This window comes from Eucyclogobius newberryi, unplaced genomic scaffold (assembly GCF_026437365.1).
Source record: "Eucyclogobius newberryi isolate DKJ021-1_F unplaced genomic scaffold, fEucNew1.0.hap1 SCAF_2, whole genome shotgun sequence".
Taxonomy (NCBI): domain Eukaryota; kingdom Metazoa; phylum Chordata; class Actinopteri; order Gobiiformes; family Gobiidae; genus Eucyclogobius; species Eucyclogobius newberryi.
Genome location: NW_027315834.1, coordinates 42,523,259 through 42,544,870, shown reverse-complemented (window position 1 = coordinate 42,544,870; position 21,612 = coordinate 42,523,259). Strand labels below are relative to the sequence as shown.

The window sequence follows — 21,612 nt, the reverse complement described above, 5'->3', positions numbered from 1 at the left end:
GCACGGCTACCAAGTGGCGACATCAGTGGAAATATTAAAGCCTATAGAATGAAGCCTAAAGAATAAAGCTGTACGGTGGAAGCACCGAACGTCAAAGAAGGAGAGGAAGATGAAGAAGGGTCTCCCTGGAATAAAGCCGGTTGTTGTTGTTTTATGGCGGTTGGCATCCAAGTGTTGCATTACCGCCAGACTTTATTCCTCAGACTTTGGCGTAGTCCTCAGACTCTGTCGTAGTCCGTAAAAGTACTCCTTCCATTGCTTTGGTGTTACAAAGCCCATGAGGTCATGATATGTCTTTGTGACTAGAATAGTTGTTGTTGTTTCAGAGACCAACCGGCTTTATTCCAGGGAGACTCTTCTTCATCTTCCTCTCCTTCTTTGACGTTCGGTGCTTCCACCGTACAGCTTTATTCTTCAGGCTTCATTCTATAGGCTTTAATATGTCCACTGATGTCGCTGCTTGGTAGCCGTGCGTCTACGAGACTGGGCGAGGACAGGAGCCCACCCCCATAAAGCCGGTTGGTCTCTGAAACAACAACAACTATTCTAGTCACAAAGACATATCATGACCTCATGGGCTTTGTAACACCAAAGCAATGGAAGGAGTACTTTTACGGACTACGACAGTCTGAGGACTACGAAAAGTCTGAGGAATAAAGTCTGGCGGTAATGCAACAATTGGATGCCAACCGCCATAAAACAACAACTACGAAAAGTCTGAGGAATAAAGTCTGGCGGTAATGCAACAATTGGATGCCAACCGCCATAAAACAACAACAACAACATCTGAGTGGTCTATAATGCTTGCTGACCAAGGCCTCAAAACGCTTTCATAAATAAATAATAATAATAACTTTTATTTATATAGCGCTTTTCAGTGACCCAAAGACGCTGAACATAATAAAAAAGGGGGGGGTATTTACAGACAGGGGGGGACAACACATACAATACACATTAATATACAGATAAAATGAACAAGACAGAATAAGTAGAGAGAAAAAGATGGGGATGTAACAGGGGGTAGAAGAGTAGGCAATGGGGTAGAGGAGGCTAGGGGTAGGGGAGGTCATAGGCTTGTAAAATAGCCAGTAAATTGAATTTGAACAAAAATGGCCTCCTTAACTTCTCTTTAAACTCTTCTATGTCAAAAAACATCTTGATTTTATAAACCAACTCGTGTCCAGGTAGCTACAATTTAATCATTTTCTACCAAGGAACACTCCTGGAAGAATGAGGGATTATATCGACTTAGGCAAGACACTTAACTCCCCTCGCCCCCAGTGTCTGTGTACACTGGTGTATGAATGTGTGAGTGGGTGAGTGGACCTTGTTGTAAAGCGCTTTAAGAGCCTTGAAGGTAGAAAAGCCCTATACCATTTATCAATATGCAACATAAATATTTTGATAAAAATAGCTTTTGCCTTTGACTTCACTACAGAGCTAAAATACATTCTGGATAAATATTACAGTAAGGGTAGTATTAAGTGGCTGTGGCCGAAGGCTGGGTTGGGATGCAAATTTGGGACACAAAAGATTTTCAAAGGGTCCCCAAGACTTCTGAGAAAAGAGGTCTAAACTCGATTTTTTAATGAAGGGATTCCATGGTTTTAAGTATATTATTATAATTACTGTGCTATAGCATCCATAAAATAATAATAATTTGCATGAAAAGGCAGTAGCTTCTCAGGTAGGGGGAAGTATGTTATGGTTGCCAACATACAACAAACAATATGGGTCGCTGGCAGAAAAAGGTTGAAAACCACTGGCCCAAATCATTTTGTCTGTCTTTGCTGTTGCACATTTAGCAGCGGCAGCAGCAGCTCACACAAGGTTATGAGACAAAGCACTATTGTTCTTACGCCTGGTGGGTTATTAGAGGGAGGGAGAGAAAGAGGGAGGGAGAGAGAGGGAGAGAAAGAGAGAGAGAGAGAAAAAGAGACATTTTTGCTTGTGCTTTGTCACATTTACGCACCCTACTTTTCAGACACAACTAAGAATGTTGTACAAGTTCACTTTCAAATTCCCCTTACCTCCTGACACAAGCGCATCCGGCCTCTTCTAAAAACACCAGCTACTTCCCCTTAAAATCTTACTTTCTCTCTAATAATTCAGGCCTTTCACAGCGAGGCACGGTGAACATAAAACGGGAGAGGGAAGTACAGTAATCGCTGAGGAGAAAAAGCCGACTCTCTGGTGTTTTAGTGCTGACAGACTCGATTCTCTGCTATGTAAAGCAAAAAATCCAGTGCAGAGGGAGAAGGAATAAAAAAAAAAAAAAAAGAAGGCAAAAGCGCTCGTACCGGCCCAGTTTATGTCTATGTAATACAGCGCGGAGCAAATGGACTCAATGAGTGGGGAAGCATGTACACCGACATGTTTCCACTTGTGTACGAAGACGACTTGCCTGCTCTCTGGATGGAGTCTGTCAGAATCCTGTCAGCCGTGTCGTACTTTGTGTGGTAGATGAAACCATTCTCAATAAAAGCCAGGTCGATACCTATGAGCAAATGTTTCATATTGTAAATGCAAATTAAACGTGTTTGCAAAAAATATGCTTTTCACACCTGGGATGTTGCCAAAGTCTCTATAAATGCGGAAGTCTGTGTCGGAGGGAATAATGCCACTTTGGAAAACTTCCTGTCCCACAACTGAGGCAAAGGGGTGTTTGGCAGCACGAACATAGGCCTGGACCAGCCATGGGTTTTCTGGACCTTTAAATGAGAGAAAGAAGAGAATAATAATAAAAAATGTATATTCCGACATGTAATTATCTACTTCAAGTCAAGGACCCCTAGAACTTACTGATCTATTTATATTTATTATATTTACTTAAAGTGTGTATGACAGGTTTTATGAATTTTATAATTTGGCGGGATCAAGCCTTAAATATAAATGATAATTGCAGTTTGTGAAGAATTGTTGAAAAATGTGTTGAAAATGAGCCCAGTTCTAAAACATTTAGACGTCACACTCAGAATTCCATCCAAAGGTTTGACACAATTTATACTAAACAAACACATTTTTCCAACTCATAAAATGCTAATTCAACAAAATAAAGATGTTTCCATATGTTTTATCTGTCAAAGAATAATCTCTGTCATTAGAGGCCTGGTACAATACAGAACAGAGTTAGTGCTATTAAGAGTTGGGAAGATGGAGCAAACATATGACGTGTTTACCTGTTTGAAAAACCACTTCTTTGCCCCCAACACCGGCCGCTTCCAGGTTAATGAAACCTTGGATCCCTTTGGCCCACGGATGCTGCGTTATAAAACCATGGCTGGCCTGAAAGAGATGTGGAGAAAAATATCCAATAAGATCAAAAGAACACAATGTTGAGAGACGATCCAGCTGCTGGCTTATATTACCTGCAGAATATTTTCTTCAGCCCCGTTAAATAAAAATATAACTCCATGACGAAGCGGGGTTGAGAGGTTGGCCAAAGAGTGCAGGACTTCCAGCATTACTGCACAACTCACCGCATCATCGCTGGCACCTGAAGAGACGGCGAGATGACAGAAGCTTATTGGCCTCTGTACGTGCGTTTACTCAAACATAAAGGCTTCGTTTCGTTAAGCATTTCATCAAAGTTTCTAGATACATTTGTCGTGAGAATGGTGGCACATTTGGACAGAAGAATTTTAGGAATGTTAAGACCCATCTATCGCTCTATACATTGTGACATGGGCAAGAATACGGAGCATGTGACGGCAGAAGGGATACAGAGACGTCATGTGCTCTGGCTTTCTGGACTCAGCTTTTTTTGTTTCAATGTCTGGATGCCATTCATGCCGATTAACCCATAAACTGTGAATGTGATGGAAAACCCTAAAATGTTCAACGGTTCCTTCTGACTGCATACTTTCCACCTTCACAACGGTTTGTTAAATCACTCTGAGTGTGATTCAAATATCTACAGTCTTTTTCTTCACGTAACTAAATCTTGAACTGTTTAGAATTCCACAGATTCAAAGCACCACAGGCAGCGGAGGCCGGCTTCCTACAAACAGCGCTTTCCTTTAGATGTTTTCTCCCACTGGTTGTTTAAAGGTGAAACACAATTTATAATAAGTCCAGAATAGCACCGTTGCTAACAAATGTAGCCGACGAGTTTATTTAAGATTGTTTCCATTGTATATTGAGACTTTTTAAACACATCATCTACCAAATAAAAGGATGAAATATGGTGACGGAAAGTTTCTAGATGGAGAGTATTTATGAATAAAGTGTATTATTGAGGAAAAGGAGGCGCTTTTTTTGACGCTTTGATTTAATAATGTCGCCTTCTGTGTTATAAAGCTAATATTTTTGTAGGTTTTTGTATGTGTTTTAGAGTCAGTAGAGTCACAATTATTTTTAGTCACAGAAAAAACGTTCGCGCTGTTTCAGTAACAGATTAATAGAACTTACTTGAGGATCGGTCAAACATTAACACAACTAAAAAGACAACTTAATAAAATTGTAATACATAAGAGTCAAATGTCATATTGCATTATTCTGGTTTAGACATATGAACACCTTTACCCTGGTCTTTCATAAGGTCCTCAGACACAAGCAACAATTGTTTGTGTCTTCTCTTTGCCGTGTCTCTTCCTCATGGCACCACGGCCTTGACACACTGGGCTCATTTTCATACTTTAGTTTTTTTTGGAGTGTGGAAAACCAGTTTGTTATGTTCGAAGGCCTGGGGTTACAAACGTTAAAAATGAAAAGATACAATTGTGTACCCTTATGAAAACAAGACATGCGGGCAGCCCGAATGTTGAGTGGTTAAGGCACAGCACATATGCCGCAGTGTCGTGAGTTAGAATCCCGACTCTGACGATTACTGCATGTCCTCCCCTCTCTCTCATTCCCCATTTCACCCTGTCCTCTCCTGTCTAAAGCCTACGGGCCACACAAACAAGACATGCAACATCCAACCACAGCTTTTATTATATGGCGGTGTAAATGCATTGAGTCATACTGTACTTTGAAGTTGAATTATTTGAATCTTTGTAATAAACTGGTTATCAGTTCTGACACCATCTTTATCGGCCTGGAAATAAAATTATCGTTTCATATTTGGCACCAATATTATTGTCTGTGTCCCAGTTTGTCCTCATTGCATCAGCTTAGTCTTTTTGAAGGGATGTGTTGCGTAATGAGTAAATACACATATAGAAGTGAAATAAGGTAGGAGAAAAAATGGCCTAAATACATGCTTGTAACAATCATTCAATGAATCATTTTCTATCCCAAATAAAGATTTTGATATTATTTCTAATCAAGCGAAAAGTTACTTGTGACTTAAGATTTGTAGACCAGCCCTACTTTCATCGTTTAATAATGTGACATTTACTAATTTACTACAGATCAGTACTAGAAGTAACAGAATTAAAAAGTGAAAAATACCTGGACTATTAGCCACTGTATCAAAGTGACAATTAGCCAGCATGAGCAGCTTCGACCCTCCTTTTGGCTCCAGTCGCACAGCGATGTTTGTGACACGGTCATAGAAGCTGGTAAAGCCCCCAAGAAAGTCTATGGAGAACGAGCCGGTGGGCTGCTGGACATCCACAGTGAGCTGCTGTGGTCCTGCCGCCGTCTCTTTACGGATCTTCTCAATCTGCTCCAACAAATATCCCACTGTCAGAACCTCATTCTCCGGGCTTCCAGTCGGCCTAGGGCCCACACTGGTGATTTGCTCCAGGTGCTGTCTAGATTGGAGAGAAGAAAAGAGGAGCTGTTTGGAGAACTGATAGGACTAACATAATATTATTTAAATTGCATACTTTGAGTGAAAATCCCATTCTACACATGGATCATACATGTCATCACATTGTAATAGCACTGTTCTAACTTTAACTAAACTTCTAAAGGCACCTCATTACTGCTGACATTGGCAAGGATTATGGCGTGTTTCTGCTTGTGTGCCAGACATGGTGCCTGCATGCAAAGAGCTTTTTATTGACAATTGACAATGTAGACAAATCCATTAGACCGCTAAAGCGCTCACTTTGTTTAACATTACAATATCTTGGACTAGTTTACACAAATATCTGTAGATTTGTGTAGATTTTTTTTATGAGTATGTATTGTGTGTACATACAGAGTGAAATCTGAATTCATGCATGCCTTTTTTAATTGTATATAGATTGTTCATTGTAGTATATTGTATGTTGCACGGTGAAACAAGTTCCTGTTAGTAAATTTCGTACACAGACAATGGCAATAAACCTTTATCTAAAAATGCGTATACTTTTGAATCTGTTCCATATGACGTTTGGATACATTAGCATGACCGAACTTGCTAAACTATGATGCCCTGTGGGTCTGTCAGGTCTCAAAGCCGTGGCTCTGCAGCCCCTCAGTCACACCTGAGCGTTACCTTGGTGGTGGAGGAACGGTAGTTTCTAGGCGGGTCTGTTACACTGAAGTGGAGGAAAGGTTGGCCCAGCGCTACTTCTCCACCACTCAGTAAATGTGTCAACAACCTTAAAAACTTACCTGGCTCGTACTGCGTTAAACTCGCCACTTGGTTTTCCAATTACAAGCTGCTGTAATGACAACTGAACAAGTCCCCACAGCACCAAAATAAACACCGACACCAGGCAAACCGCGAGCCCTTCCCGCAGCAAGTACAGGCTGACTTCGGGCTTTCTCTTCGGGTCTCCGCTGTAGCCATTGTCCTCGTGTCGCTCCTGCGGCGCGCTGTTTTCCGCTGAGAAGTAATTAACGGTCCCGAAAGGTTTTATTCTGCGGATTGTGGTGTCGCTCTCCATTTTCGAGCCAGCGACACTCGACTGTTAGCCAGCGTCACGGGCTCAAGGGCTGCGCGTTTTCGTCGAGCAACCGACGGGTAACGCGGAGGGACAAACTACAGACAGGCGAGAAGCGGCGAAGGGGAGGCGGCATAGGATGACGTCACAGTGAGCGCAATTGTGACTAGAATAGTTGTTGTTGTTTCAGAGACCAACCGGTGACGAGATGGGGGTGGGGGTGGTCTCCTGTCCTCGTCCAGTCTCGTAGACGCACGGCTACCAAGCAGCGACATCAGTGGAAATATTAAAGCCTATGGAATGAAGCCTAAAGAATAAAGCTGTACGGTGGAAGCACCAAACGTCAAAGAAGGAGAGGAAGATGAAGAAGAGTCTCCCTGGAATAAAGCCGGTTGGTCTCTGAAACAACAACAACTATTCTAGTCACAAAGACATATCATGACCTCATGGGCTTTGTAACACCAAAGCAATGGAAGGAGTACTTTTACGGACTACGACAGTCTGAGGACTACGAAAAGTCTGAGGAATAAAGTCTGGCGGTAATGCAACAATTGGATGCCAACCGCCATAAAACAACAACAACAACAACAACCGGCTTTATTCCAGGGAGACTCCTCTTCATCCTCCTCTCCCTCTCTGACGCTCGGTGCTTTGGAAGTACAAAGCCCATGAGGTCATGGGACGTCTTTGTTGTTTTACAAAGCCCATGAGGTCATGGGACGTCTTTGTCGTTTTATCCTTTAGAAGTCCTTCTTCCATCACTTTGGCATTCCTAGGCCCATGAAGTCAAAGCGCGTTAGGACATCCTCTTGCTCCTCATCCTCGGCTCAGTCTCCAACACCCCCCACCTCTATAAACGTTTACCCAGCCCTGTGCTACATAAGTAAGCAACCACAGCCTGACACAAACCCTGTGACTGGATCGCCAGAACGTTCCGCAGATTGAACTCCCGCCCATTATTCCGAAACCACAAGGCCAACCCGGCCTTTTCTCTATCATAAGCCTCACAGCAAATCAGCACATGCTCGACAGTCTCCGGCACCCGACAGTGACCACACAGACCGGTCGGATGTTTGCCTATCCTACTCAGTGACCAATTGAGTCCAGTATGGCCAATCCTCATGCGGGCGAAGGCCCTTTCCTCCCACGCGTTCCTGCCCATAGACCCGCAAGGACCCACACTACCCTGTATGTGATAGAGATGCCGTCCAGTAACACAGTGTCTCCAAAATGTGAGGAGACCTTGCTCAACACCCGGTCTGGAGAGACGGGAGATGGCGGAGGAGAGTGGATCGGGGATGGAAGACGTTCTGGACGGCGTGGAGGAGCAGCCTTTTCTGCCTGCACGTGCCCGGAAACGTAAAAAGTCCCTTAGCTCGTCCGAGGGTTCTGGGAATGAGCAGCAGGATGAGGCTGAAGCTATTGATATCCGGAGTGAGAGCAGAGACTGTAAGGTGATCATAAAGCTTGCACAGGATAGTGCATCCTTTAAGGAGTGGAATTCAGTGGCATTGTCAAAGAGCCTAACTGTAGCTGTGGGAGTGATCAAGAGTGCGAGTGTCCTTAGAGATGGCTCGCTGCTGGTCGTGTGCAAGGACGCGGCTCAGCAATGGAAGGCGATTGGAACTAAACGTCTGGGTGGAAAGGACATTCTTGTGTCTGATGCTGAAAGAAACACGGTCAGAGGAGTTATCGTAGGTGTCCCTACGGCGACGTCTGTGGATGAAGTTAAGGAGAATTTGACTGGAGCTACGGTGGTGGACGCTAGGCGGTTGAAGGTGACCCGGTCTGGGGTAAGATGTGACAGCTTGTCGGTAATGGTAACACTTGAAGGGAGGTGCCTGCCTAGTAAGGTGTTCATTGGGTACATGTGCTATAGCGTCAGGCCATATGTTCCGCCGCCCCTGCGTTGCTTTAAGTGCCAGCGCTTTGGGCATATTGCAGCGGTCTGTAGAGGGAGGCAAAGATGTGGTAAATGTGCAGGAGATCATGAGTATGGGAAGTGTGACGTGGGTGCAAAACTGAAGTGCTGTAACTGTGGGGAAGAACATAGCTCTGCCTACGGGGGATGCAGGTTTAGCAAAAGAGCTGCTGAGGTGCAGAAAATAAAGGTCTCTCAAGGTATATCCTATGCAGATGCAGTCAAGAAAGTTTCAAGTAACGAGTTTAGAGTAAATACAGAGAGAGGAGCCAGCGCTGCTCCCAGCCAGGGCGAAATGAGAAAGGCCAGCGTGGCTACCAAGAAGTGTGAAGGTTTCAAGAGTGGAGGTCCCAAGTGTGCAGGTTCCAGAATTAATGAGAATACCCTGGTTGTGGATAGAGAGGATTTTGTACTCTTTATGGTGGATGTTGTAAACTGTGCTGCTCAGACTCAAAGCAGAACTGAAAGGATCAGGATCATTGCTAAAGCTGCAGGGAGATTCCTTGGAACAAAGGAGCTTGATTGGGCAGATATAGAAAACAGGCTAAAGGCGCTAAATGGGAGTCGGAGTGATGGGGTTCTGCTTGTGGGGAGTCAGAGTGATCAGAGTGACGAGATGGGGGTGGGGGTGGTCTCCTGTCCTCGCCCAGTCTCGTAGACGCACGGCTACCAAGCAGCGACATCAGTGGGCATATTAAAGCCTATAGAATGAAGCCTGAAGAATAAAGCTGTACGGTGGAAGCACCGAACGTCAAAGAAGGAGAGGAAGATGAAGAAGAGTCTCCCTGGAATAAAGCCGGTTGTTGTTGTTGTTGTTGTTGTTGTTGTTGTTGTTTTATGGCGGTTGGCATCCAATTGTTGCATTACCGCCAGACTTTATTCCTCAGACTTTTCATGGACTTTTCATGGGCTTTGTAACACCAAAGCAATGGAAGGAGTACTTTTACGGACTACAACAGAGTCTGAGGACTACGACAAAGTCTGAGGAATAAAGTCTGGCGGTAATGCAACACTTGGATGCCAACCGCCATAAAACAACAACAACAACAACAACAATAAAGTCTGGCGGTAATGCAACACTTGGATGCCAACCGCCATAAAACAACACCAACAACAACAACAACAACAACAACAACAACAACTATTCTAGTCACAAAGACATATCATGACCTCATGGGCTTTGTAACACCAAAGCAATGGAAGGAGTTCTTTTACGGACTACGACAGTCTGAGGACTACGAAAAGTCTGAGGAATAAAGTCTGGCGGTAATGCAACAGTTGGATGCCAACCGCCATAAAACAACAACAACAACATCACTTTGGAATTCCTAGGCCCATGAAGTCAAAGCGCGTTAGGACATCCTCTTGCTCCTCATCCTCGGCTCAGTCTCCAACACCCCCCACCTCTATAAACGTTTACCCAGCCCTGTGCTACATAAGTAAGCAACCACAGCCTGACACAAACCCTGTGACTGGATCGCCAGAACGTTCCGCAGATTGAACTCCCGCCCATTATTTCGAAACCACAAGGCCAACCCGGCCCTTTCTCTATCATAAGCCTCACAGCAAATCAGCACATGCTCGACAGTCTCCGGCACCCGACAATGACCACACAGACCGGTCGGATGTTTGCCTATCCTACTCAGTGACCAATTGAGTCCAGTATGGCCAATCCTCATGCGGGCGAAGGCCCTTTCCTCCCACGCGTTCCTGCCCATAGACCCGCAAGGACCCACACTACCCTGTATGTGATAGAGATGCCGTCCAGTAACACAGTGTCTCCAAAATTCCTGCCAAAGGCCAACCACATGACTCTTGATAACGAGCCATTTCGTTACCATCCACCCCCACATGCGCAGGGACCCAAATGAAGGAAACCCTCACATCCTTCCTGGACAGGGAGAGCATCAGACAGAAGATGCCATTCAACACATCCTGTCTGCAATCCGATTTCCCAGATTTAATGCTTTGCAATGCAGAAAGGCTGTCAGAGGCCACCACAATGCCGCAACACTGCAAAGCAGATTCCGCCCATTCCAATGCCAACCGTATCGCTATGAGTTCCGACGTGAAAACAGAAAGGCGATCTGTCAACCTCTTCTTGACCGCCAGCCCCAGGTCAGGCACAAAATAAGCAGCGCCAGTACGCCCACTCTCAGGATCCCTAGACCCGTCGGTATAAATAAACACATCACCTGAGTGCTTATCGATGAGCGCTTGAACGGCAAACTGCGGTGCCCTCCCAGCGACTCCTCCAAGCCCGCCATGCAAGCCAACATCAACAGGAGCCGGGACAAACTTCCACGGAGCTATAGCAGACAAAGCCACCGACGGGCTCACACGCAGATCACCAACCCCCGCAAGCCGCGCCTTTGCATTTCCTACCAGGCTAAAAACCATACCGCCAGCCTCATTCTGCCCCCCATCAACCCTGAGAAAGTCCCTCACCGGGTGAGAGCTCGTATGACCTTGCACATTCACCCAGTAAGCCAACAGAAGTTCTAGCCTCCGGAGCCGTAACGGCAATTCCCCCAACTCAACCTGCAGCGCCAAGACAGGGGAGGTCCTAAAAGCCCTACAGCAGATGCGCAAGGCCTGGGCTTGCTCCACATCAAGCTTCTTTAAGTTAGTCTCAGCCGCAGACATGTAGGCTATACAGCCATAATCAATAGCCGCCCTCATGACGGCCCGATAAATACCCAGGAGCGACCTTCTGCTGGCCCCCCAGTCCTGGCCGGATAGACAACGAAGCAAGTTATTCACCCTTTTGCATTTACCACTGACCTCATCAATGTGCTGACGCCAACTAAGCCTCTCGTCAAAGGTGACCCCCAAGAACCTCACCTCCCTGACCTGTTCGAGCACCTGCCCATGCAGTCGAAGGGAGACGTCCCTATGCCCATTGAAGAAACAGATCACTTGAGACTTCCGTACGGACAGTTTAAACCCCCACTTCAGGGTCCACTGCTCCACCTGCTGTATTGCCCTTTGCAGTTTCGCCTCGTAAAACCGGAGATTCCTCCCTCTCACCCATAGAGCGCCATCATCAGCATAAAGGCTCCTCCCAACAGACCCATCCACGTCGTCAAAGATGTCCTTAATCATAACATTGAACAAGATAGGGCTACACACACTCCCCTGCGGGATCCCATTCTCTACCTCATAGACCCCAGAGTAAGCAGCGCCCACTCTGGTTTGGATACGCCGGCCAGACAGAAAGCTCCGGACCCAGTTAAACAGATTACCCTTCACACCACACTTCCGCAGCTTAATGAGGAGCCCATCCTTCCAAACCATATCGTACGCCTTCTCCACATCAAAGAGAACCGCAATAACCTTTTCTTTCTGAGCCCTGGCCAGCTGGATATCAGATTCCAAACACAACACGGAATCCATGGTGTTCCTGCCCCTACGGAAACCACTCCAAAGCAATGGAAGGAGTACTTTTACGGACTACGACAGAGTCTGAGGACAAAGCACTGGAAGTCAAGGCACTGGAAGAAGAACTTTTAGGACTACGACAAAGTCTAAGGAATAAAGTCTGGCGGTAATGCAACACTCGGATGTCAACCGCCATAAAACAACAACAACAACAACAACCACTCTGGTGCGCGGGAAGCAAACCCTGACTCTCCAAGAAGTAATCCAACCGCTCGGTAACCATGCGCTCCATCGTTTTCCCGAGCTGCGACGTCAAGGCAATCGGCCTATAACTTGAAGGGTCAGACGCTGGCCTACCCGGCTTCAGAACCGGCACCACCGTAGACTGTTTCCACGCAGATGGAACACAACCTGAATCCCAAACACGGTTGAAAAGACCCAGGACTAGCCCAAGCGTGTCATCAGTCAAATGAGAGAGCATGTCATAGCACACCTCATCTTTACCCGGGGCTGTCTGTTTCGCCTTAGAAAGTGCTCTCCTTAGCTCAAACAAACTAAACGGAAGGTCAAGGTCATCTTGAGTCGAAGGCTGGTGCCCAATCAGCTCAGAATTCTGGGCCAAAGTACTCTCCCTGTAGTGCCTTTCCGCAGGTGAAAGATTGTCAGAGCTGTGCACCGACACAAAGGTGCTGGCCAACAGTTCAGCTTTGTCAACGTCGCTGACTGCTTCAACACCATTCTGTATTAGGACCGGGGTCCCATGACGGCGCTCAACCCCATGCATCCGCTTAATCATCCCCCAAACATCCCCGAGACGCGTTTCTCTCCCAATTTTGGAACAATACCGCCTCCAATAGGCACTTTTGGCTGTTCTTACAGTTTTCCGCACAACAGCGCGGGCCCTCTTGTAGTCAATGAGGGCACCCTCAGTGTGGGTAACCCTTAGCCGGCGAAACGCCGCATTTCTCGCCCTAACAGCATAACCACATGCTTCATTCCACCACGGCACCCGCTTCCTACGTCCATTACCACCACTCTTAGGAATCGTGCCTACCGCTGACTGCGTGATGAGCGAGACAATTGCACTATTGAGATCATCCACCTGAGTCAATCCTCCTTCCTGCAGAACCCTAGAACCATCATCAGCTTTCCTCCGGAAAGCCCCCCAGTTTGCCCTTGCCAACTGCCACCTCTGGATCCTCGTCCCCCTGACCACACAGCTCCCAAAGCCAATCTCGGTGCGGACTAGATAGTGATCGCTACCAAAAGAAAGATTACCAAGAACCTCCCAACTACAAACACCAGCTAACTCCTTGGACACAAGCGTAAGATCTATTGCACTTTCCGTACCGGTCCCCATATCATAGCGGGTCCCACTCCCATCATTCAGACAAACCAACTCCCTTTGATTGATAAAACCCTCTACCACCTGCCCATACCTATCGGTACCACTACCGCCCCACAAAGCGCAATGCATATTAAAATCCCCACACCACACAGCCTTTCCCCGAACATCCTTACCGATACTATGTAAGGACTCTAACGTTAACTCACCACACGGATTATAAAGGTTAACCACAGTAACAGCTTCACCACCCAGCCAGACCCTCACCGCCAGAGCCTCCGGCGCTTTACTCACGCTGACAACAACGTAATTTAGGTAATCTCGGACAAACACAGCCACACCTCCGCCTCTACCCTGCTCCCTATCATTCCTAACACACACATACCCTTGTATCCCAAAACCCCACCTAGGTCGTAACCAAGTCTCCTGCACGCACATAACGTGAGGCTTGTTCAACAAGGTAGAGACAAAATGCTTAAATTCCTGGCCATTAGCACGAAGACTACGCGCATTCCATTGCAAGACAACCACCGCCATTATGAGCCCCCGGAACCTGACGGCGCATCGGGAGCCCCCCCACTCCCACTACCAGAATGGGGCAGGGTGCCTTCCCGCAGCGCATCCTCTATCTCCGTCCACTCGGGACCCCCAGCTCCAAAGTACTTCCCTGCAGCCTTAGCGATGATCCTAGTCTTTTCGGATCTCTTCTTGGTTTGACCAGTACAGTTAATCACTTCCACCATAAAGAGGAAGAAATCTTTCCTCTTCACAACCAGTACATCCTCCGCACCCACAGGGCCTCTGCTCGTGGAAGCCACACTCACAGGAATCCCAGTGGGGACCTCCCCCTGGCCGCGGGCAACGCTGCCCCCTCCCCTGTCGCCTAGGTCACCAGCAGCACTGGCAGCCCGCACTGCATCCACCTTCACCTGACTACCAGACACCTTCTTGACCGCATCCGCGTAGGATATGCCTTGAGAGGCTCTAACTTTTTGCACCTCAGTAGCCCTCTTGCTGAACACGCATCCCCCGTAGGCAGAGCTATGCTCTCCCCCACAGTTACAGCACTTGAAATTATGAGTGCCGCAGGGCTGAGCAAAAATAGTGCACATCATAGTTAGAGGTTCAAAAAGAGATTTACATGTCAGAATCAGAATCAGAATTGTCAATGAACATAACTCACAAACATAAGAACTTTTCTTGGTGATTCGGTGCAACATAAAACAACGAACCATAAATAAGTCAAAAGAGAAAGAATTTAAATCTGCTATGGGATAAAAATAACAATAAGCTATAAGAATGAAAACAAAAATGTGTACACAAATTTACAGTTGAGTTTACATATGTAGTGCAGAAAGTGAACAGTGCAGTGGGTGATTAAATTATGATTCAAGTGTATTTGTGCATGTACATCCTCATTTTATGCAGAACTAGGGAAGGATATTTATCTGAAATAATTGGAAGCTGCGGTAACAACTCACGTGTCCTGTGTCCAGTAAACAGATTAACAACCCCCCAGCTCAGCTACTGTTAGAACTAATTTCCACATCTAAGTGTAAGGCTTTTGAATTATTTTTATCGACAAGAGACAAGGGTTTAATACCGGTAATAAACTTAAAATCACCTAGAGACTTAGATCTGACTATCTTTGCACCTATAACTGACAAAACTGTCCAGATCATTACCTTTCTGAGTTCATCTACATGCTCATCTAAAGCAATTTCTTAAGACCACTCACTCACATAGTTAACATGTCAATTAAATCTGGAACATGGGCCTTGAAAACTGAGGTCATATAGCTTCTCCTAAAGAAGAGCAGTCTTGATGCCGCAATGCTGAGTAATTATCGGCCCATCTCTAATCTGCCTTTTTTGGGCAAAGGTTGGTTATCAACAGCTTATTGACTTCCTCGTAATAAATAACTCATTCAATGTGTGGGGTGCCCCAAGGGTCAGTCCTGGGACCCCTTCTGTTCAACCTCTACATGCTGCCGTTAGGTCACTTAATACGCAGTGAAAATGTGTCCTATCACAATTATGCAGACGACACTCAGATCTATGTTTCACTGTCAGCAGGTGAATATGGACCAGTGGATTCACTCTGTCACCGCATCCAACAGATCAGTGTGTGGATGCAAAACAACCTACTCCAGCTACAAGATTGAAATCATTGTCTTCGGCCCACAGAAACAAAAACATGTTAACAGTCACCTCCAGTCTCACTCTAAACCCTACAAATCAAGTTAGAAATCTGGGAATAATAATGGACTTTAATAGCCACAATAAAAAAATAGTAAAAATCAGCAGCTTTTCACCATCTGAAAAAAACATAGCTAAAATCAAAAGTATAGTGTCTAAATCAGACTTGGAAAGACTTATATCCATGTGTTTGTCTCCAGTAGATTAGACTACTGTAACGGCCTGCTCACTGGCCTCTCCAAACGAGCTGTAAAACAGCTGCAGTACATCCAGAACGCTGCTGCTCGGGTCCTGACTAGAACCAGGAAGTACCATCACATTAGTCCTGTTCTCAGGTCTCTGCACTGGCTTCAGGCTCAGAGAATAAACTTCAAAGCAGCTCTGCTTGTGTACAAGTCTCTCCATGGCCTAGCACCAAAGTAAATCTCTGACATACTTGAACCATCTCCGTCTCTGAGGAGCTCAGGGACCGGCCTCCTGCTGGTGCCCAGAGTCAGGCTCAGGACTAAACATGGAGATTCAGCATTTCAGCCTTGCCTCTGTCAGCAGCAGATACAAATCAAGCATGAGCCACAAGTTACTTCATTAATAGGCCTATGCCAAATTTGTGAATCTTCCATAAAGTTATATAGTCCTTCATCTGAAAATATGGCATCGTGAAATTGGGGTTTTGGTGATGTCATATTCCCGGGTGAGGGACAATAGCAAGTTTTGTCTATTGATGATATTCTCATAAAAAATAAATATTCAAAAAGAAAAATCTTAAAATGTTGATGATCATTTCTATGCTATTAGTGAAAAGACATATAGTCTATTCACTCATAGCCAAAAACAAAAATCAGCATTTCTGATTTCTGTTCATTTCAATAGACATGTTTTAGCTTTTAAGATTTACAGTAGATTCCAAAGACAACCAGTAAGATAATTTGAGTTTTATAATAATTTGAGTATTATGATTTTTATGCAGATAATATGGTGTTTTACAGTTGCTCAGCCTCACTGGAACAGGAGTCTTTACAGTACGCTTTTTCCGTGGTGCAGTCTGGATTAAATTTCTTGAAGTTAGTGCTGAATTCAGATAAAACTAAAGCGATGGTATTTTCTCATGGACGTGCGTCAATAAGTCAACAAGGGGTATCCTCCAAATAAAGACCTCTCAGGAAAATTATAAATATCTTGGTTTCATTTTAGACCAAGATCATATACAAAAATAGTCTCATACATTGAAGGTAAAACTTTGATAATTTTATCGTAACAAAGCCTGTTTTATCCTGGAAGCTAGAAAACGTCTAGTGTCAGCCACTTGTGTGTGACCTCGATGCCAGGGCTGGGTGGTCTTCTTTGGGTGCCAGGAGGTTCACGCAGCCTGTCGGTGCCCCATGTAAGGACTAACTAGGCCTAGGGGAAGAGAGTGATAAATAAATATAAATAAAATTGTGTAATCTCTATATATGTATATATATATATATATATATATATATATATATATATATACACATATATACATATATAAGGAGTAAAGTCTGAGTTACTCAGTATATATATATAACAAAATGAACTAAATGAAACATTTTAAAGACTTTTACTGTTGTTTTTAATGTTACATAAAATAAGCTACCAGCCTGTGAGTTTAAGCTGGTACTTTTCCATCATTGGCTGTAACTTTTTATGCGAAAATAAACCCCGGCATTGTTTAATGTGTGGCAGTTGGTTTACGCAATTTCATACACAGTTGTTTACACCACACAATTGAATCATGTCATTATTTCAGACAATATTTAGATTTTATTGGATATTAGCTTCTGTAATGTAGCAGCTCCTAGCGTCACGCGGTAGCGTCACAATGGTTACAATAGATAAAGCAAGGCATTTCCGCTGTTACTTCGAAATAAAACTATGGCCCGATAAAAAAACATCTTAGTTGCGTTGAATGAATTTCCAAAACGACAACTGGTCATATTCAGAGAGTAAATTAAATGTTAATAGTTTAAAAAAGACAAGTATGTATCATTAAATAAGGGCATTTTATGATTCGTTTACATTTATTTTGAAATTGAATCAGAGTGTGCGCCAAAAGTCTTCTGCGTGTCACTTCTGTCTTTAAAGATGAGTGTGTGTTTTTTTACCCTCGTCGTCACTGCGCAGCTGAGCAAAAGCAGAGACAAGTCCGATCCTGGTGTCTCTACCCGAGGCCGGATGGTAAAATCCAACCTCCAGCGAATCCTAAATAGTCATTGTTTTGCTCGTGAGAAAGAAGGAAAAAAACAGCCCATATCTACCATGGCCGATCTTAGTAATAATATTTGTGACATGATTGGGAAGTAAGTAAACAATTGTCAAGCTAAATGCTAACCGCTAATCTAGTGTGGGGGATGGGAGAGCGTTTCTAGAAACCTCTCGAGCGGAAGTTGTTTACAAGTTGTATTTACTTGTCATTAAAGCCGAGCGATTGGTAGAAATATCTTTTGCAATTTTTCAGGCCAGAATTGCGGTTGCGATTAGATTTGTATCTTAATAATTGGAGTCTGTTCAAAATTTACACAAGACTGAAATATGAACTGTATATCCGTGTATTTCAGAATACAAATGTTTTGTACAGATCAGATCTAAAATGGAGAGTTGTCAGCAGAATAATACGGGAAATCTTATCGGTTGTGACGGAAATAGTGACACTTGAAAATTGCAGCCATAGCACTTTGCTAATTGCGTGCCGTCAAATGGCTATTCGATTCGAAATGCGATTAGTTTAGTTGCTTTGCTCGTCATGTTGTAATTTCAGAAATATAGGTACTGTCATTCGCACTGCTACAATATATGTGCATGACTATTATTGTAGAGTTACGTCTTAATCCACTATCTTATATTTGTAAAGTTTATATCCCCGTAGAAAAGGTTTCAAGGGTTATAATGTTTTTAAAATCAGACTGTAGAGACAAACGACACTATTCTATTTAGTGGATGACAGACGGCTTGATGTTTTAACCTCATACTATACTAAACAGTTGAATATAAAACATTAATGGGTGTATTTGGTGTCCAGCAACGTGATCCTTCTGACGTCTGTTTTCTCGTCTGCAGCCTCTCCCTGCACTGTTGTAGTACCCGTGGCCCGGGGCCTCTGTGGTGCTCCTGATGCCCCTCTCCCACCCCTGAAGATCCCAGGTGGGCGAGGGAATGGCATATGGGATCACTCTCCTTCAACTCAGCCTCTCTACTCAGTAAGTACCTATGATATGATATGATATTCAGACAATATTTTAACAGGCAATAAGGATTTTGTTAATGTTCCTTTTAAATCTCTTGGTTGATCAAGTTTCACACAAACTTAAACCCCAATTTCTATGTTAGGGAGATCACACTAGACGTTATACTTATTTTTTAATACTTTTAATGATTGACGGTGCACTCTATATACAACATTTGATTATTTTTTCCAAATCAAGAATTGCAATACTAAAAAATTGTCGATACAGTTACCAGTTCTAATTGTAAGATTTGTTGCTTTTTTCCAAGGATCGAAGGTTGACTGTCACTGAGGAGCCGGCAAGGAGCGGTCGCCCAAGGATACTCCACTTTCAAAGTCAACCTATTGTTACCAAAACGATACAGTGGAATGCTGTCCTGAGCAGCAGTGCACTCTATGTAGAGATTCCTCTTGACCCTCTTCCTGAAGGCAGTAAGGAGAGGTGAGCTCACTTATATCAGAATATAGTTGGTCAAAAATCACAGGTTTTAACAGCTTGAACTATTGTATTTTTGTTTGTCTAACTACATTTTACTTTGTTTAGTTTTGCGGCTCTCCTGGAGTATGCTGAAGAACATCTGAAAGTCATTAGCGTTTTTGTCTGCTTTTACAAGAATAGAGATGATCGTGGTAAGTGCCGTTTGTCTTTCCATGAGTCTCTAAACGATAAATGCAATTATAAAGATCTGTAACATTTTGTATTGTCTGTTCCTATCCATGCAGCTAAACTTGTGCGTACCTTCAGTTTTCTCGGCTTTGAGATTGTGAAACCAGGCCATGCCCTCGTCCCCCCTCGACCTGATGTCTTTTTCATGGCCTACAACTTTGACAGGGACTCCTCGGATGAAGAGTAACTGACTGGATGTTCAATCCCAGTCACGCGCCTATTAAATTTTTCCGAATCACAACTCGTTTCAGATTACTAAATTTTTTTGTCACTTTGTGGCACTATTTCTCTGTTTGACACTTAATTCCTAGGTTGTGTTTAAGGGGAATCTTCTGTTAAACCATTTATCTTCTGTTTTATTGTAACTTAATCATTAAAGAAACATTGTTGTCAATTTTTGTCAAGGTCAAGATGAATATGAAAATGTGTACACACACATGCGCCTATATAATATTCATGATTTATTTTTTAAAAGATCAAATCGGTTGACAATTATGAATTACTTTCTCATCTTTGGGCTCACATTGCCAACATTTGATAAGGAGAAACGTGATTCTTGAAAGATTTTTTTTCTGACATTTTGTTAATTGTAGCGTCATACAGTCTTAATTTTAAGCCAAGACAATTATAGCTCTTGGCTATTAAATTAACAAAAAAAAATTCAAAATCAGTAAAAGTCTTTGATAATTTTGTACAAAAGGCCCCGTGGCTCCTTTGTTTCCATGCGCTTGCAGTTAGTGGGGCGTCCAGTAGGGGGCGCTCCAGCATGTGCGTTATAGTGTGCGTTCTAACGTCACATGCATTCCTTTCCGCTGTTCAAGGCCAGCTGGAATAAAGTGGTGGTAATGTAACTCTTGGATACCAACCGCCATAAAACACCATAGAAGAAGAAGAAGACTATTTGGATGACGAGTCAGATGGCAGTCTGTGTACCATGGATGTATTATATTGTACCTGTAAGGTTCAATAAAGCTGAACGCGTCCTCTATCTCATCATTTCCACTTATCTGGATGTCCTGGCCTTAAAGTAGAGCTCTGGCCAGCACTCCTGAGCAGTGACAGTTACACACCTGAACCAGCACCTTACAGTCCACACAGTCCGGGTTAGGGAGTTATCTCTCCAACACATTTGGTGAGTGGGTCTCAAAAAAGTGCTTATTTAATATCTGGCACTGTCCAAGAATGGTTGTATTGCATTCTTTATGATATGGATAAAAAAATCATTACAAAAACAAATCATAAAAAAGGAGGGTCTGTCCAGAGTGCCCGCCGCCCCAAGTCACTGGGATAGGCTCTAATCTAAAGAAAAACAATCCATAGGAAATAAATGAATGAAAAATGTAGGTGTCGCCATTTATCTGTCTGCAACAATCAACTTATGGCCCCAAAGAGACAGAAAACAAAATCTAATTTTAACCATACACGTACAATAACGTTCTAAAACTAATTTACTATACATTTAAGGGCTTAAAAGGACATAATTCCCAAGGAAACTATAAATACATACATTTTCATTTTGGTCTGAATAAAATTGTCAACTTCAGTCCCGAACAAAAATGTAAAATGCTTAATACTTTAATAAATTTAGTCATTTTTAATGTTTATTAAAATCAGCCATTTAGTTTTTGTGGGTCCCATCTTATCTCAAGATGTGAAAAATGTTACTGAAACCTGAAAAAGTGAGTAAGTGATTTCTATTTTATTGCAAATACATTGTAAGAATGGCAATTACAAAGCTCCATTAATGAATGGGACAAATGCAGATTCTGATCTGCTATACAAAATGAAAGCAATAAAATGATACAGTATAGGCATTTATATATAGTATTTTTTGTTTGTGTGTGAATTGACTACTGGTCATTCATCTTCCATTTATGAACAGTTAGAAGTGGACAAGGACATTTTCTGTGCACGTTGCCACATAAAAAAATAACATCCTTAAATCCAAAAATTCCACCAAAAACCTACAACAAATATAAAGACATTTTTTGAATGAATGTGTGAAAATCATTAATAACTAAAATGCTGATAATTATTCCACATTTGACATATTTGATGAGGACTGAAGTTGATTTTACTGTAGTGTCTGAAATGA

The 21,612-nt window shown here is 43.5% G+C and overlaps 2 protein-coding genes across 2 annotated transcripts in view; one reads left to right on the top strand and one right to left on the bottom strand.

Moving 5' to 3' along the window:
* Positions 1 to 6,843, bottom strand: part of ermp1 (endoplasmic reticulum metallopeptidase 1) — a 16,767-nt gene extending 9,924 nt beyond the window's left edge. The window contains exons 1-6 of the mRNA XM_072453075.1: positions 6,490 to 6,843; positions 5,395 to 5,699; positions 3,369 to 3,496; positions 3,180 to 3,285; positions 2,565 to 2,711; positions 2,405 to 2,497 (exon numbers count right to left, since the gene is read on the bottom strand). Of these exons, the coding sequence (XP_072309176.1) occupies positions 2,405 to 2,497; positions 2,565 to 2,711; positions 3,180 to 3,285; positions 3,369 to 3,496; positions 5,395 to 5,699; positions 6,490 to 6,764 (1,054 nt within the window). The 5' untranslated portion in view covers positions 6,765 to 6,843. The remainder of the gene's footprint in view (positions 1 to 2,404; positions 2,498 to 2,564; positions 2,712 to 3,179; positions 3,286 to 3,368; positions 3,497 to 5,394; positions 5,700 to 6,489) is intronic.
* A 10,882-nt stretch (positions 6,844 to 17,725) lies between these two features.
* Positions 17,726 to 19,911, top strand: oaz1b (ornithine decarboxylase antizyme 1b). The gene is given in 6 exon segments (XM_072453072.1): positions 17,726 to 17,927; positions 18,685 to 18,736; positions 18,738 to 18,824; positions 19,120 to 19,292; positions 19,395 to 19,480; positions 19,574 to 19,911. Coding segments are annotated over 6 exon segments (654 nt in total). The 5' UTR covers positions 17,726 to 17,802; the 3' UTR covers positions 19,705 to 19,911.
* Positions 19,912 to 21,612: the final 1,701 nt, after the last annotated feature.